Raw genomic sequence first — 13845 nt, forward strand, 5'->3', positions numbered from 1 at the left:
CAGAAGTGGTATGTAAAGGACAGACACATTCTCAAACACTTGCAAACACATGTACACCTGCAGTCACACACACAAACTGACACAAACAGCTTCACATACCTAGATTTTTCACTCCCTACACTCAAGCGCGTGCGCGCACACACACACACACTCACACACACACCTCATGGGCATTCTCTCAGCCTAAAGGGTGGCCAAGGGGTCAAGACCTCATGGCTGAATCAAACGTTGGTGAATGCTGCTGCTTTTATTACACCAAAGGTCTTAACGTTTATTAGGAGATGAACACAAAGCTTGGCATACTGCTGTCATAGTGGCATGCATTCTCCTCTATAGTGCAGCTCTGGAGTTCAAGGTTACTGCAGATTGCACATAAGAACCACTCTTCAGAGGGGAGAAAAGGGGAAACTGCAGATCCTTGTTCTCCCGAATATCAGCAGACTCAAGGTGCTTCACCACCACAGCAGCCTAAGATCTTGTAAGTTGGGTGGGTGTGCTTTAAATAGTAACATAGGTATGACAAGGGATCCAGGTTGGGGAAAGTTTCTAAAACTTAGGGCCAAGAGTACTTTTGGGGAAGTATATACTTCCCAAACAGGTATCACTGAATGGGGGCGGGGCATGCTTAGCACTGCAACTGAGCTAGGTTAAGCTGCCAGGAGTCCACGATTAATCCTGGTTTCACAAGGAAGAATAAGACATGACAGCACTGTCACAATAAGGCCACTAAACTCACAGCGAACGATGACTTCAGAAGGAAGTTTTCATGACTACAGGGAAGCAGCTCTTTCCTCTCTGATGCCAGGTACCCCTTGCTGGGTAGGCACCTGCCCTGAGACTGTCACATGGTCCTTTCCGGGCTGCACAACATCACTTAGCACAACAGAGCAGAGGAAGGGACCACACACATCAAGGTCATGGGACATCACCACCAAGCTGGCTGACTGTTGTTGGTGAATGTCTTAGATGCCTTTCCCGGTTGGGCCGGGTGGCCCGTGTGTCTGAAGAGCTAATCTGAAAAGAGGCTGGCAAAGGACTTCCTCAAGCTCCGGATGGTCTCTGCTTTGGCTTCATCCTCATTGGCTGAAGACCGGAAGAAGGAGGACTCAGAGAAGCTGAAGGCATTTGTCAGGGACTGCGACTTGCTTGAAGATAAAAACCAGAGAGAATGTGAGAGGGTGGTGTTCCCAGCAAGGCAGGGAAGGACGCTGACGTGAGGATACACAGCTAGAACCCCCACTCCCTCCCCGGGGAGACCAAGGTAATGGAGGATAAAGCCAGAAGTGGCCATGCTACCAAGACCCTGGGAGACCCCTAAGCTACTTCCTCACCTTCGGTGCTACTAGAATAGAAAGGGTGGGGACAGTGTGGGAACAAGGGAGAAGGGAAAAAATAAAGAAGGGAAAGAGGAGGAAGAAGTGACTCAAAGGCCGCTTCTTTAATTTAATCTAAAATGCCCAAGGGCTAAATTTCAGAGATCCCACCTTGGTAAGAACTAACCTAGGAATCTCACACTACTTTTCTGATGAAAAGAAGTCACAATGGGCCTGTGACGCTGGCACTGTCTTCTCTATCAACTGTCAACTGGTGGAGCCAGATCAGAAGACCTGGGCCAAAGTCTCGTTCTGCCACTCACTCCCTCCTAACTGGAGACAAGCCACATGCCTCTCTTTGGGTTATCTTCTGTCAAGTTTGGTAAAATGAAGATCTCTAGGCACTTTTGGCTCTTTCTATTCTGATCTCTTCTCTGATTCCAAAATAATACATTGGCTTGGCCCAAAACTCTAATGCTTCAATTTCCCTGTTCTCTTTTTTTTTTTTTTTTTTGAGACAGAATCTCTGTCTCAAAGGCTGGAGTGCAATGGTGCGATCTCGGCTCACTGCAACCTCTGCCTCCCCGGTTCAAGAGATTCTACCGCCTCAGCCTCCCAAGTAGCTGGGACTACAGACGGTCACCAGCATGCCCAGCTAATTTTTGTATTTTTAGTAGAGACAGGGTTTCACTTGGCCAGGCTGGTCTTGAACTCCTGACCTCGTGATCCGTCCGCCTCTGCCTTCCAAAGTGCTGGGATTACAGGCGTGAGCCACCGCACCCGGCAATTTCCCTGTTCTTAAAATGGATGTAGTAACCATCCTTGTAACCCTCCTCAGAGGAGCGCTAATATGAGGTCTATGGGGTTCAGGGTGTCCAGTGGCAAAAGAGATATATATCAGGCCTTTACAAGTTTCTTACGGAGCTTTCTAATGAGAAAATCCAAACTACACACATTTTAGGGGCGTATTTTCCCCTTGAGAGACTAGTGGTTCACAGAGAAAAACCATGAAGCACAAGGCCATGTGGAGGCCCAGCCTGCACTCCAGGAGAGGACATGAGGTCTGGCTTCTTCAGTGGCCCAGCTTTTCTCCTTCTTGACTCCCACTTGTTCCTGCTGCTTTCTGGCTCCAGAACTCTTCTCCTGGTGTCTTGGGACTCTCAGCCCTCCCTTAAATGCTGGGTGCAGCTCAGGAGAAACTCCCTTCTACAGAACTGTGAGCAGTCTCTCTCCGCCTGCAGTGACTGTGAACAGACACCCTGCCTTTCATTATGGCTGGGAACGAGACCCAACACGTTGGCCTCTGGGAGTGGGGGCACTCCTCAGCCCGCACAGGCAGAGTACTGGAGATGAGCCTCCAGCTTGTCATCAGAGGCTGGCTCTATTCAACAGCTTCAGCCCAGAGGCAGTGACAATCCAAGGATCTGCCCTTACACGGGGGCTAGAGTCGGCTAGTGAGAAGGCAGGAGGGATTAAAAAAAAGTCAGCAGGCAGGAAACAGCTGGGCTGAAGGGACATTATGTGACAGGCAAGAGGCAAGAGGTGCCACTGGCCAAAGCTGGGGAGCAAGAGTGGGTGATGCCCCTTCCATCACGCGGGACTGGAAGACCCAGAGAAAGTGACCATCTGGACACCTGAGCCCCACAACCTTGGCTCTGCCACTAATTAGAGGAGTAGCTTGGCTTTGAGAAAAAAAAAATTTTTCTTTGAGCAAAGTTTTCTCATCTACAATGACTACCTGATCTCCTAGTGGCTCATTTCAACTCCAGAATTCTCCAGCCCCCTTTTCTACCTCCCTGAAGAGTCATTTGTTGCCCGTTGCCTCACTCTGAGAAGCAGGGGTGTATCACTACCATCCCCTTAGCATCCCCCTAAGGCTACGGCTGTCTGTGCTGAAGGTGGTGACAGAAGTCTGCTGGGGACACTGCACAAGCAATCAGAGGCCTTTGTGGGAGAGAGGGCAGAACTGACCATCATCCACATCCAGGTGCCGTCCCTCCCAAAGACAGCTCTGCTCCTTGCAGGGGTCTGTGCAGCGGGGCAGTGTGGAGGGGCTTCTAGGGTGACTGCTGGGTGTGGGGGAACCCAAGAGGATGGAGGTCCTCAGGGTCTCTGCCTGGGAACTCCTCTGCTGCCCACACCAGAAACTGACCTCCTTTGGACAGAGCTGAAGGTAAAATGTTGAAATGGATTTAACTACTTCCCTCTTTTCATTCTGGGCAGCCTTACTGATTGCATACTCTAAACTGTGAGTCAGAGGCAGAAAGATTTAAAATTTTTTTTTTTACAAAGAAAGAAACACACACAAAGGAATGGAAAAAAGAGTGGGAGACAGGGTTTAAAATAAACAAACCAAAACCTTAAGCTAGTACAAGACTAAAGAAGGGACAGTGACTCTGCCATAGTGCCACTTCCCAGGAAGAAAGGGAAGGGGGTTGAATTTCTAGCTAAACTTTAGACTTTCACTTCCCTCTTTCCTCCCTTCTCCAGTGAACCCTAACCATTCCTCTAACCAAACACACACACACACACACACACACACACCCCAAAAAAAACAAAACAAAACAAAAAAACAAAAAAAACAAATCCCATCACAAAATATCTGTAGGAGGAGACCTGATTGAAGGTGATTTCTAGCAGCTCTGGAGCCCAAGGCCCACAAGGAGGGTGGGAGGAGGGGAGGGAGGAGCTGCTGAGTTGTCTCTTACTTGAGCTGTGGGTGAGGCTGGGGCTTCTGTGGTGCAGCAGCCGGGGGTGGCTGGGCCTCTGCCAGGGAGCTGCTGCTGGAGGGTGCATCTCCGTGGGTGGTGGGGCCGCCCGGCCGCTGAGGAGCCGAGGAGGAGGAAGAGGAGGAGGAAGAGGAGGAAGGTGGCAGTGACGGTCCAGGGGGGAGCCGGCGTGGAGGCAGCACCTTGCCTGGGGGCTGCATTCCTTGGGGTTGCCCAGGGCCCCCTAGGTTCAGTACAAGAAAAACTTCATAATTTAACCATATAAAAATGTTTCCTTATTAGAATCTATGCCTCAAAGAGTGTGGTTAGTTAATTACCAAAAGGATAAGCTCTATTCCAAGAAGCTGGAGTCTCTGAAGGGCCCTAAAGGGGGTCCTTGGTTAGCTCTTTGTACATAGCCACTAAGTGCTCCTCAGAAACGCAGCGACTCAGCCACAGCAGCAGTCAGCAGGACAAGGAGGAACCAGGGAGAGTGGCCCCGTCAGAGGTGCACTCTCTCACAGAGGGCCCTAGAATGCAGGGTCCTCACCCCTCCTCCCTAGAGGTGTCTCAGGCACAGACCACCCTGCTCCAGGGTTTACTGGGAAGTCTCAAGTTCCACATGACAGATGCAGGACAGGACGGTGGAGAGAGCACTGGATCTCAGAATTAGTCTACCAGTGACTCCCTGAGCAAGTCACCAAACTTCCCTGGGCCTTAGTTTTCCCAAACATAAAACTTTAAAAAGAGTAAGCCCTGGTCTTAGTTGTCTTTTAAGGGGTAGTGTTTCAAAGATAATAGGGTCGAGCAAGTTCTTCAAAAAGTATTCCGTACCTTATGATCACCTCGATGGTCACTGACATATGTTGTTTTATGGAGCTGCCCTTGGTCCTGCTCCAAGCCTGCGTGGGTCTGACTGCCAGGCCCACCATGCCCCACCAGGGCTTCATTTTAGCATTAACTCATGCCCACAACCAGGAGAAATCCACTCTTCCCAGGCACTGTTTTGCCTCTCAGTAATATCCTCAAGGGGTTCTAGCAGGATGAACCTCTCAGGCATATGTGGTAGAATTCTCCAGACATCCAAACCCCACTCTCCCCTAGGGATGTTGTGGGTGCCATTTGGCAAATAAAAGCCCCCCTAAAAAGGAACAAAACACCCTCCTCCCAGCATGAAACACAAAACCATCTGGTGGCCTGGAGAGGAAAAAGGTCCTCCTTCCTCTGGGAGTTGACAGGCATTAAGGTGGTACCAGATTGCCTAGAGTTTGCTGAGGAGGGTCCCAACACTTAGAAATCAAAAGCCATCCCCATTAGTACCTACTGACTAGTGGAAATGATGCACAACTGCCGTGGGAGGTCCAGTCTCTCGGCCTCAATCCCACAGTCCACATCCATGGGCTTGCTGGAGGGAGTGGACTTACAGAAACTCAGCACCAGCTAGTTGTATTATCACTTAGTTTTTAAGAAACACCAGAACATCTGCGCCCTCTGGAGAGGCAGAACTGTATGTCTATGCCACCTGTGCACCCACGACTATCCGCTCAGTTCCCCACTATAGGGCACAGAATACCATTTATCATCTAACCAAATAATACCAGAGTTAGTTACAGAGAAATAAACACATACATAAATCAATGGAATTCTGCAGGTTTAAGAAGCTCCAAATTCAAATCAAATAACTAGTGAAGATGATAGATTAGCAGATTATTTCACATTAACCAGCTTTTGCCATTTCCAAAGTTTGGCATCATTTGTATTAGCATTTTCTGGTAAGGTAATACAGGTTAATAGCTCAGTCTCTTGCACCAGAAACCTGAGTGCTTTCCCATTTGTGCAGATACTTGGATAGCCAGAAACTTTACAACTTAACACTGAAGACAGATATAACTTTTCCTTTATTGCACATTAAGCTGTACAAGAGTCACAAAAGAGAGGTACTTCAATCACACTTCCAGCATTGGCTGAGGTTCTCCCAGTTGGATCAGTACAAAAAAAGGGGACAACGTCAGGAAAGAAATAGGTACAAAACACCTGAACGGCAATCCTATACTGTGACACAGATGTCCCCCAGGCCACAGAGTTGTCCCTAAGCATGCTGCCTGGGGGCACATAACAGTCAGGTTATGCTATCTGCTTGCATCTGGCAGTGGGAGCCCTAACCAATTTCTCCCCCACCTGAAAGACCTTGGCTGACACCACCCTGTAGCCTGACTGAATTCAAATGGCAACTTTGCATTTGTAGCTCACAAATGACACATGAAAAGCACCGGATGTACACACTGATAACATGCAGAGAAGCAATACCACCATCAGCTCATCGCTTGGACAAAAATATAAGATAAAATAATGTATTCCTCCATTCTGGGAAATGTTACTTTATTCTCTTCTATCATTTCATCAGATTGGGAGGTATTTAAGGACCTGATTCTTATGCAACCCATCTGGAAGTGCAAATATGCACATATGTATATATTTACAAAAGATCAACTACCATCATCAGCTGAGGGAGGGATTACAGATGACAACATTCACACTCAATGCATTTCTCTGTGGCCTCAGAATTTACCAGCAATCAAAGGAGAAACCAAGGCACAAGCCCCTGGACATGTAACTCTTGTTACATACCACCAACACTAGTTCCTTCTCAGATCTGGGAGTCCAGAACGGTGACATGACAGTATAGAGGTGGAAGGGAATGTAAAAGTAGAGCCAGCAGCATTTCTTCTCAAAGGCAAGCTGCTGGCATGAACTTCCACGGACCATGGTGTTAGAGGCGGTTGCTTGGTACCCGTTCCCAGCCTGACCGGGAGATGGCAAGATGCGGCACTGAAGCTAAGGCCTGGTTTAATGAACTGCCTCAGCATCTGCTCAGGTGCTGCTTGTCAGAGGGAAGAGAACAAACTGGTGAGGGTTCCTCAAGAGCCACCACTGTGGAGCCTCTGTCCAAAACACACACAAGCTAAATCTGAGACAATTCCTCCCAGGAAAGAGAAAGCTCCTCAATCTCTGGACCCTGGAGGGCTGTGGTAAACAGCTGAGAACTGAAGCAGGAGTCAACCTCAGGGTTCTGTAGGCAGAGTACCCACTCAAATGACATGGGACATTTTTGATTTGGTCTCCCATTATGATGCCTCAGGAGAGGCCAAGAGCAGAATGGACAAATCCCTGAAAGATCTTCAGTAGCTCCCTGCATTCTATGTCCAACATTGCCAAGGAATTATCTCTGTACACAGGTCAAGCTTTGGGAACAGAAAGCAGCCTCAGGTCCACACAAGCGCACACATGGCTGATCCAGAAACAGCAACAATGAAGAAACAACTGAGATAAACGCACACAAAATACTCACAGGTTCACTTTGATATTGCACATCAGCGGCCCCATTTTTTAAAAATCTCATAGCTAATTAGTTAATAATAAAATAAAGGGTACACTGGGATGTAAAATACAGAACACATTCCTGGAAATAGCTTGTTCTTTGTATTTCATGTCATCACTAAAAACACAAGAGCTCTACAGGCACAGCCAGCCTATTCACATAAACTCAAACTGCACCAAATTTTAGCAAATGGAGAAATAGGTGGATGCCTTCAAATTCAGTGGATGAAGCTATGGAAGTTTGATCTTGAAAATCTCTTAATGTTCTATCTAGTTACAATAGTCATGCAGAAAGAAAGCGAAAAGCACAGTTCATTGAAGATCCCAAGCACACCGGTGGAGGGAAAGTTGGGGGTGGGGGATTTAATCTGAGCTTGGGGGGAGAAGGAGAGGAGTTGGGTTTTCTTTTTGTGGTTTCCGTTTCTCCCCTGTCCACCCCCCTACTCCCATTTCACCCCACATTATATATTACTTTTAAAAACACTATCAAACCACCCAGAAGATAGAGTCACACTGGACTTGGGAGAGGCACAATTCTTTTGTACACTGTTGACAAACAGCCCTGGAATCACAAGTTATACAGAGAAAACATAAGTGAGCATTACAAGCACGAACAGGAACAGGTAAACAACCAGACAGAGGAGCTGACACTGCATAGGAAAAACACAGTCCAGTCAGCATTGAAAGAACGCAGCAACGGCACCAGTGGGAGGGTCTGTTTCCCCCTCCCTGCTTTCCTTTCATTTGTTTTTGGCTTAAAATTTCTGCTTTGAAAAATTAACTACCAATCATTTTAAGAAGCTTGGACTTGTTTTGGCCCTACTGCAATGCCATTACAGTCGAGAATATACTGTAAACAACCTTGAGGGGGTGGCCGCTGAGGTGGGGTCTTGCTCGAGTCCAGATCCTTATGTGTTCCGCTCTGGAAGACAAAAATGCAAGAGATAAAAACAAAACTCCAAGCCACTGAATTCCAAAGAGAAACCACGTGGCTCCATGGCAAGGCCGCAGTGGAATCCGGTGGGACCTGGTGGGATCCAGTGGGATCTGGCCATAAGCTTCTGCTGCTCCACAAACACCTTAAAGGGGATCCTCAGCCTCGGGTGTTGCTGGGGCAGTGTGGGCAGTCTGGGGCTCGGAGCCACTCTGGTAACAATGCCTGAGACCTCTTCAACCCCTTTTTCATTTTCCTCCATTTAGACTCATTCTTTCTAGAAGCTTTGCGTCCTCTAGCACCACCTGGTTTCTTTTCTGGTTTTCTGGTGCCTGTCCAAGTCCAGCTCCTACTCCTACGTACAGGCCTGGCTGTCTAAAGGAAAGGGAGGGCCAATGCCAAACCCCAGAGACACGGTTGGACTATAGGTGGCTCTAGGGGCAGGTGAGCAGGAGGGCAGGGGAGGAGTGTATGTGTGCGAATGTCCGCGCCCAGCTGGACCTAGTGACTAGCCTAGGCTTGGCTCACTTCTCATCTGGAGTTAACTCCGGAGTGGGATCGGTTCTGGGCCTGATTCAGCAGATCAGATCCACTCTTTGGACTCGGCTGGGAACTCCCAAAGGGAGGGACTTGAAGAAAGGGGTTGTCATTTGTTTCTCAGAACCCTCCTTACCTTAGAGGGAAGGAATAAGACATTAATGTTTGTAACAGCGCTCAAGGCCAGGCTGCTTTTCCCTTCCAAACAGCATGATTACACTTAACCCAACAGCATGGCTCTGATCCCATGCTCCCTCTCCCAGCCGTGATTCTGATTATGCCCTGACGGGATCAAAGACCTGTGCGACTTAGTTTGTCTAACGTTTGTAGTAGAGGCAGTGAACGTTTGCAGTCTGAGTTCAGCACAAGGGAAATGCTCTGTGAAGCCTAAAGCCTGCCAAGTGTGCCAATGGTGATGTCAATGAGGGGCTTCCAAGGCAAGGCGGTGGCTAAAAACAAGCATGTCCTCAGTGAGCACCCACTTCACCATCAGTGCTCCTCTCCCCTTTTGATGTGCCCCTCAGCCCTACTCCCACATAAAGCTGCTTCTCCTCCTGCTCCCCATTTCCCTTGGGAATCCCATTCTGGCCATTTATCTCCCTGCCTGTTATGGCCTGTTTTCAGCTCCACTGCTAGGGAAGTGTTACCTTCTCAGTATCACAGTCTTTTAACTTCATTACTTGGAACTGTTCTACTGAGAGGATTTGGGATAGTAGCTGGGAGGGAGGCCTTTGAAATGTCCTCAGTGCCACCACATCAGAGTGCCCATTCTACCATAACCCCAACCCCCTCAAGTCACAGTGAGAACACTACTTCCTTTCCCTTCCTCTGGGGACCTTCTTGGGATCCATAAGGCACAGTCTGAGCCTGACACTGCAATACCCATACCCGGGAAGCCAGCTGGAAACCACTCCATCCCATCAGCCTTCAGGACTCCTCCACTTTTCCCTCCTGGTGTCTGAGTCACCATCTTCCCTGGACTAACTTTGGTCAGGCCTTTATCATTTCTTGCTAGAACAGTCTCCTAATTCTTTTATCTCTTTCTTTCCAATCTATCTTCTCTGGGGCTACCTATTATCCCCCTAAACCTTTTTTCTAGTTGTGTCTCTTAACTTCTTTAAATCATCTAGAGCTGACATTTATGGAGTGCTTACTGTGTTCCAAGTAACATGGGTGCACTACTGTGCACTATCTCCCTGTACCTCACAATACTGTATGAGGTATCATCAGCACTCCTGGTTGCTTCAGCATGGCTGGGCTTGCCCTTTCTAGCCTTCTCCCTCCTTTATGTCATAAACAGCTGCCCAGTCCAGGCCTGATCCTCTACTGTTCATTCTCTAGTCTGGCCCATGCCTTCAACACCACAGCCTCTCATGGTCAGAGACATACTTAGGTTAAGGACAGAAAAAGTCACAGTTGGTGAAGCTACTGGACTGGCTCTCGCTGGTCTCTCCCCTAGGGCCTCATGCCCAGTACCACTGAAGGGTCCCAATGCATCATCTCAAATGTTGACCAAGAGCAGCTTACGATGTTCTCCTCCCAGAGAGTTGGTATTCCCAGAGAGGGTTACAGAAGACTATGTAGCATAAGAGCAGAACCAGGGCCAGTGGGCACAAAAGCTCTGGGCAGACTTTCACTTACAAGCAGAACTTTCTTGTGTAAAAACAGTGAGATAGGCTGTTTTGGGAGGTAGATGTATATGTTCACATAGTGGGTAGTGAATGACCTGACAAAGACATCATAGATATTATTCCTTCTTTAAATATGAGATTGACTGGATGAATGCTAAGGTTCCTTCCAATCCTGTAAAACTATGATTCCAAGAAAACATTTTAAATCCCATAGATTAAGCTTTAATGGTAGAACTCCAGACACAGGATGAGCTCACAGGGGTGATCATACCATGCAGGCTGGCCTTGTCTTTCCTCAGCCATAGAAATATACATGTAAGACACCCACAGATGAACTAAGCCCAGAAGTGCCCTTCTCCAGGCTTCAGAGGAAGAGCTCCCAGAGGCAGTCCTTTGGGCTGGAGCCTGGGAATATGCTTTGGCCACCCTTGATGGCGCCTAGGAAGCTTCTCTTGGCCCCGGCTCCACTGAGATTGTGTATGGAAGACTTCTCAGGGGCTACGGGAGGCGGGGAGGAGAATTCCCAAAGACTGTCCCTTGCCAGGCTGAGACGCCCTGGCTCCACCTACAAGCCTGCTGTCTGCTAGGGGCTCCGGGCCTATTCCCTGTGGGGCTTGGCTACCATGGGATCTGTTTCCAGTCACCCAGAGCATCCTGGGATGCTGAATTCCACAGAAGTCTGGCCACTCTGGCGTCACTGCCAAAGTCTGGCGTGGAGCCAGCCCACAGCAGGAACTCATGGCCAGACTGAGAGGCAGAGTTTTCCTCAGGAAGTTGGATTGATTCAAACAGGTAAGAATGTGAAGTTCAGTGCTTGTGCCTAGCTGTACACAAAATGGAAGGGGAATAAATGACCTTATAGTAGCATAAAAAAAAAACAAAACCCAGCTGGGTGCGGCTCACAACTGTAATCCTAACACTGTGGGAGGCCGAGGTGCGCAGATCACTTGAGCCCAGGAGTTCGAGACCAGCCTGGATAACATGATGAAACGCTGTCTCTACAAAAAATACAAAAATTAGGTGGGCATGGTGGTATGTGCTTGTAGTCCCAGCTACCCAGAGGGCTGTGGCAAGAGGATAGCTTGGGCCTGGGAGGTGGATGCTGCAGTGAGCCAGGATCACGCCACTGCCTAGGCAACAGAGTGAGCCCCATCTCAAAAAAATAAATAAATAAATCATAAACCCCAAACAACCTTGGGTTTACAGAGTGACAACAGGCTCAGAGGGTGTCAGTCTGTAATGATGCTGCCACAAATCGGATGCAGCTGGAGGTATGTCTGTGTCTTGACAAGGGGAAGTGATAGGACCACTGTTCTTTTGGCTGATCAAGCCTCATGAGAGAGCACTGCAACCAGTTCTGGCCACCTCTTAAGGGGGATGCTAGCAGAAAAACATGGGTACATGGAGCAAATAGGATGGTGAGAAGTCTCGAAATGACATCTTTACGCATGTGACTTTGGGCAAGTTACTTATCCTGAGTCACAGTTTCCCAAATGGTATAAATAAGGTAACCATGGAAGCACCTAGGGCTTAGTAGAAGACTGAAATTAGTCAAATGTAAATCTGAATAGTGTGAAGGGCTGGCTTGGGTAGTAGTGAGCTTCCTGGCATGAGAGGTATTTCAGCAGTGCTTGGACAAACTGGTCAGGGGGGCTCATGTAGCTGCAGGCACATGACTTCTACAGGCCCTTCTGGCTCTAGGCTTCCATGAATTCATTTATGCATTTTTTTTTTTTTTTTTTTTTTTTCAGTTCTTCCAGCGTGTGAGAACAGAGATAAGCCCTTCTTAGCTACAGAGTTTTCGAGACTAGCCTGGACCAGCTACAGAGTCTTGAACTCAGCAAGACCCTAGGGTTATTGGGCCTGTGCAGAGATGTCTTGCAGGTATAGGCTTTCAGGAGCCTGGCAAGGAGAGTGTGCTGCTTCCATCAAAGCTAATTGGGCTGGTATCCTGCTATGCTGAATCCACTGGGCTTAGTGATCAGAGAAGCCAGGGAGGAAGGAGAGAGCTGGTGAAGCTCAAGACTCCTTCAGGTTGGTAGGTCCACCACTTGTTAAGGGAGGAATGCAAGGGTTTTCCTTACATAGAGATATAGACTCACAAATGCCCAGCTCATTCCATTCTTACCTTCCCCTCTGCTGATGTGGGAGCACCAAAAGGGCATGGTGCATGGTATTGTGGAGAACTCCCTGAATTGGGGCCCAGAAGATCCAGCTCTCCTGCTTAGCAGCTGTGTGACCTTGGGCAAGTCAGTTGCCTTCTCTTTGCTGATATGTGAAACAAAGATACATCTGCCAGCCCAAGACATCTTAAATAAGGATTGTTAGGCTTAAACTAAAGAGTGTGCTTTGTAAACTGTAAAGTGTTAGACAATGTAAGTGAGCATCCTACTATTATTTAAATAAAAAAATAAATAAATAAATAAATATCAATCCAAAGGAAAGGAGGTCTAATGTTAGAATTTCATTCCTCAGTGGAGAAGATACTGTTGTGTGGTTTCCTGTCACCTGACGCATAGCAGTTTCATGTGTAGGGAATTCTGGTCTGGGTTATACCATGCCTTCTGTATATTGCTTAGTTCCAGCAAGGTCCCTGCAGAAATGGTAAATATTAGCTCTTGAGATGATCGGAAAGGAAATCACTGGCCTGTGACAGAAACCAAGCCCATGGATGAGGGTTTGTGGGTTTTTGTCAAAGGCAACTTTAAAATGCCATCCTGTGGCTTTCGGCAGACAAGCTGGAGAAAGGAGCTCCTGAAGTCCCAGCAGGATGGAAAGCTGAGGAAGGAAAGACATTCAGTGACTCAACACTTGTGAGCTGTTGGCCTGAGACCAGCTGCCCCAACCAAGGAGGAAGGCCTGTGCTTGCTCAGCATATCTGAGACAGGAAATTGGGAAAGGGTCCCAGGGTCTGGCCCCAGGAAAGAGGCCAGGCCAAGCTCCTTGCCGGACACGCCACAGAACTATTCTGATCAGCTCCCCCAGGCCCCGCTCCCTGGTCTAGGACCCCAGGGAGAATGAGGCAGCGGGAAAGAATGTGGTCAGGAGGTTGTAGGTTTAGTTGGTGCAAAGGGGACCACATGTTTTGAGGCACCTTGGGATCTTTCTGGGCTTGCCCCTGCAGTCACCAGCGCCCACCTTCGTTCCTCTGAAAGGTTTTAAAAGTTGCCCAGGGATGAGCCGCTTCTCCTTCCCTCCTGGGGGGAGTTGCTTCTCTGCTTGCAGAGCTCATCTCCTGGAGTGGGGCCCTCCCATAACCCAGGACCCAAGAAATATCCCATGGGGGCAGTCCCTGAGTCTTTTGGGGGCACTGAGGGGCAGGTCACTCAAGGTCAGAATGTCAG

General features: G+C 48.4%; 1 protein-coding gene across 1 annotated transcript in view; it reads right to left on the reverse strand.

Annotated features, from left to right (window-relative positions):
- Positions 1-228: 228 nt before the first annotated feature.
- The window catches only part of SYN2 (synapsin II), a 184785-nt gene continuing 171168 nt past the window's right edge, over positions 229-13845 (reverse strand). The window contains exons 11-13 of the mRNA XM_055259405.2: positions 8261-8321; positions 4022-4265; positions 229-1145 (exon numbers count right to left, since the gene is read on the reverse strand). Coding sequence (XP_055115380.1) covers positions 1010-1145; positions 4022-4265; positions 8261-8321 — 441 coding nt within the window. The 3' untranslated portion in view covers positions 229-1009. The remainder of the gene's footprint in view (positions 1146-4021; positions 4266-8260; positions 8322-13845) is intronic.

The sequence above is a fragment of the Symphalangus syndactylus genome, chromosome 21 (assembly GCF_028878055.3).
Source record: "Symphalangus syndactylus isolate Jambi chromosome 21, NHGRI_mSymSyn1-v2.1_pri, whole genome shotgun sequence".
Taxonomy (NCBI): Eukaryota; Metazoa; Chordata; class Mammalia; order Primates; family Hylobatidae; genus Symphalangus; species Symphalangus syndactylus.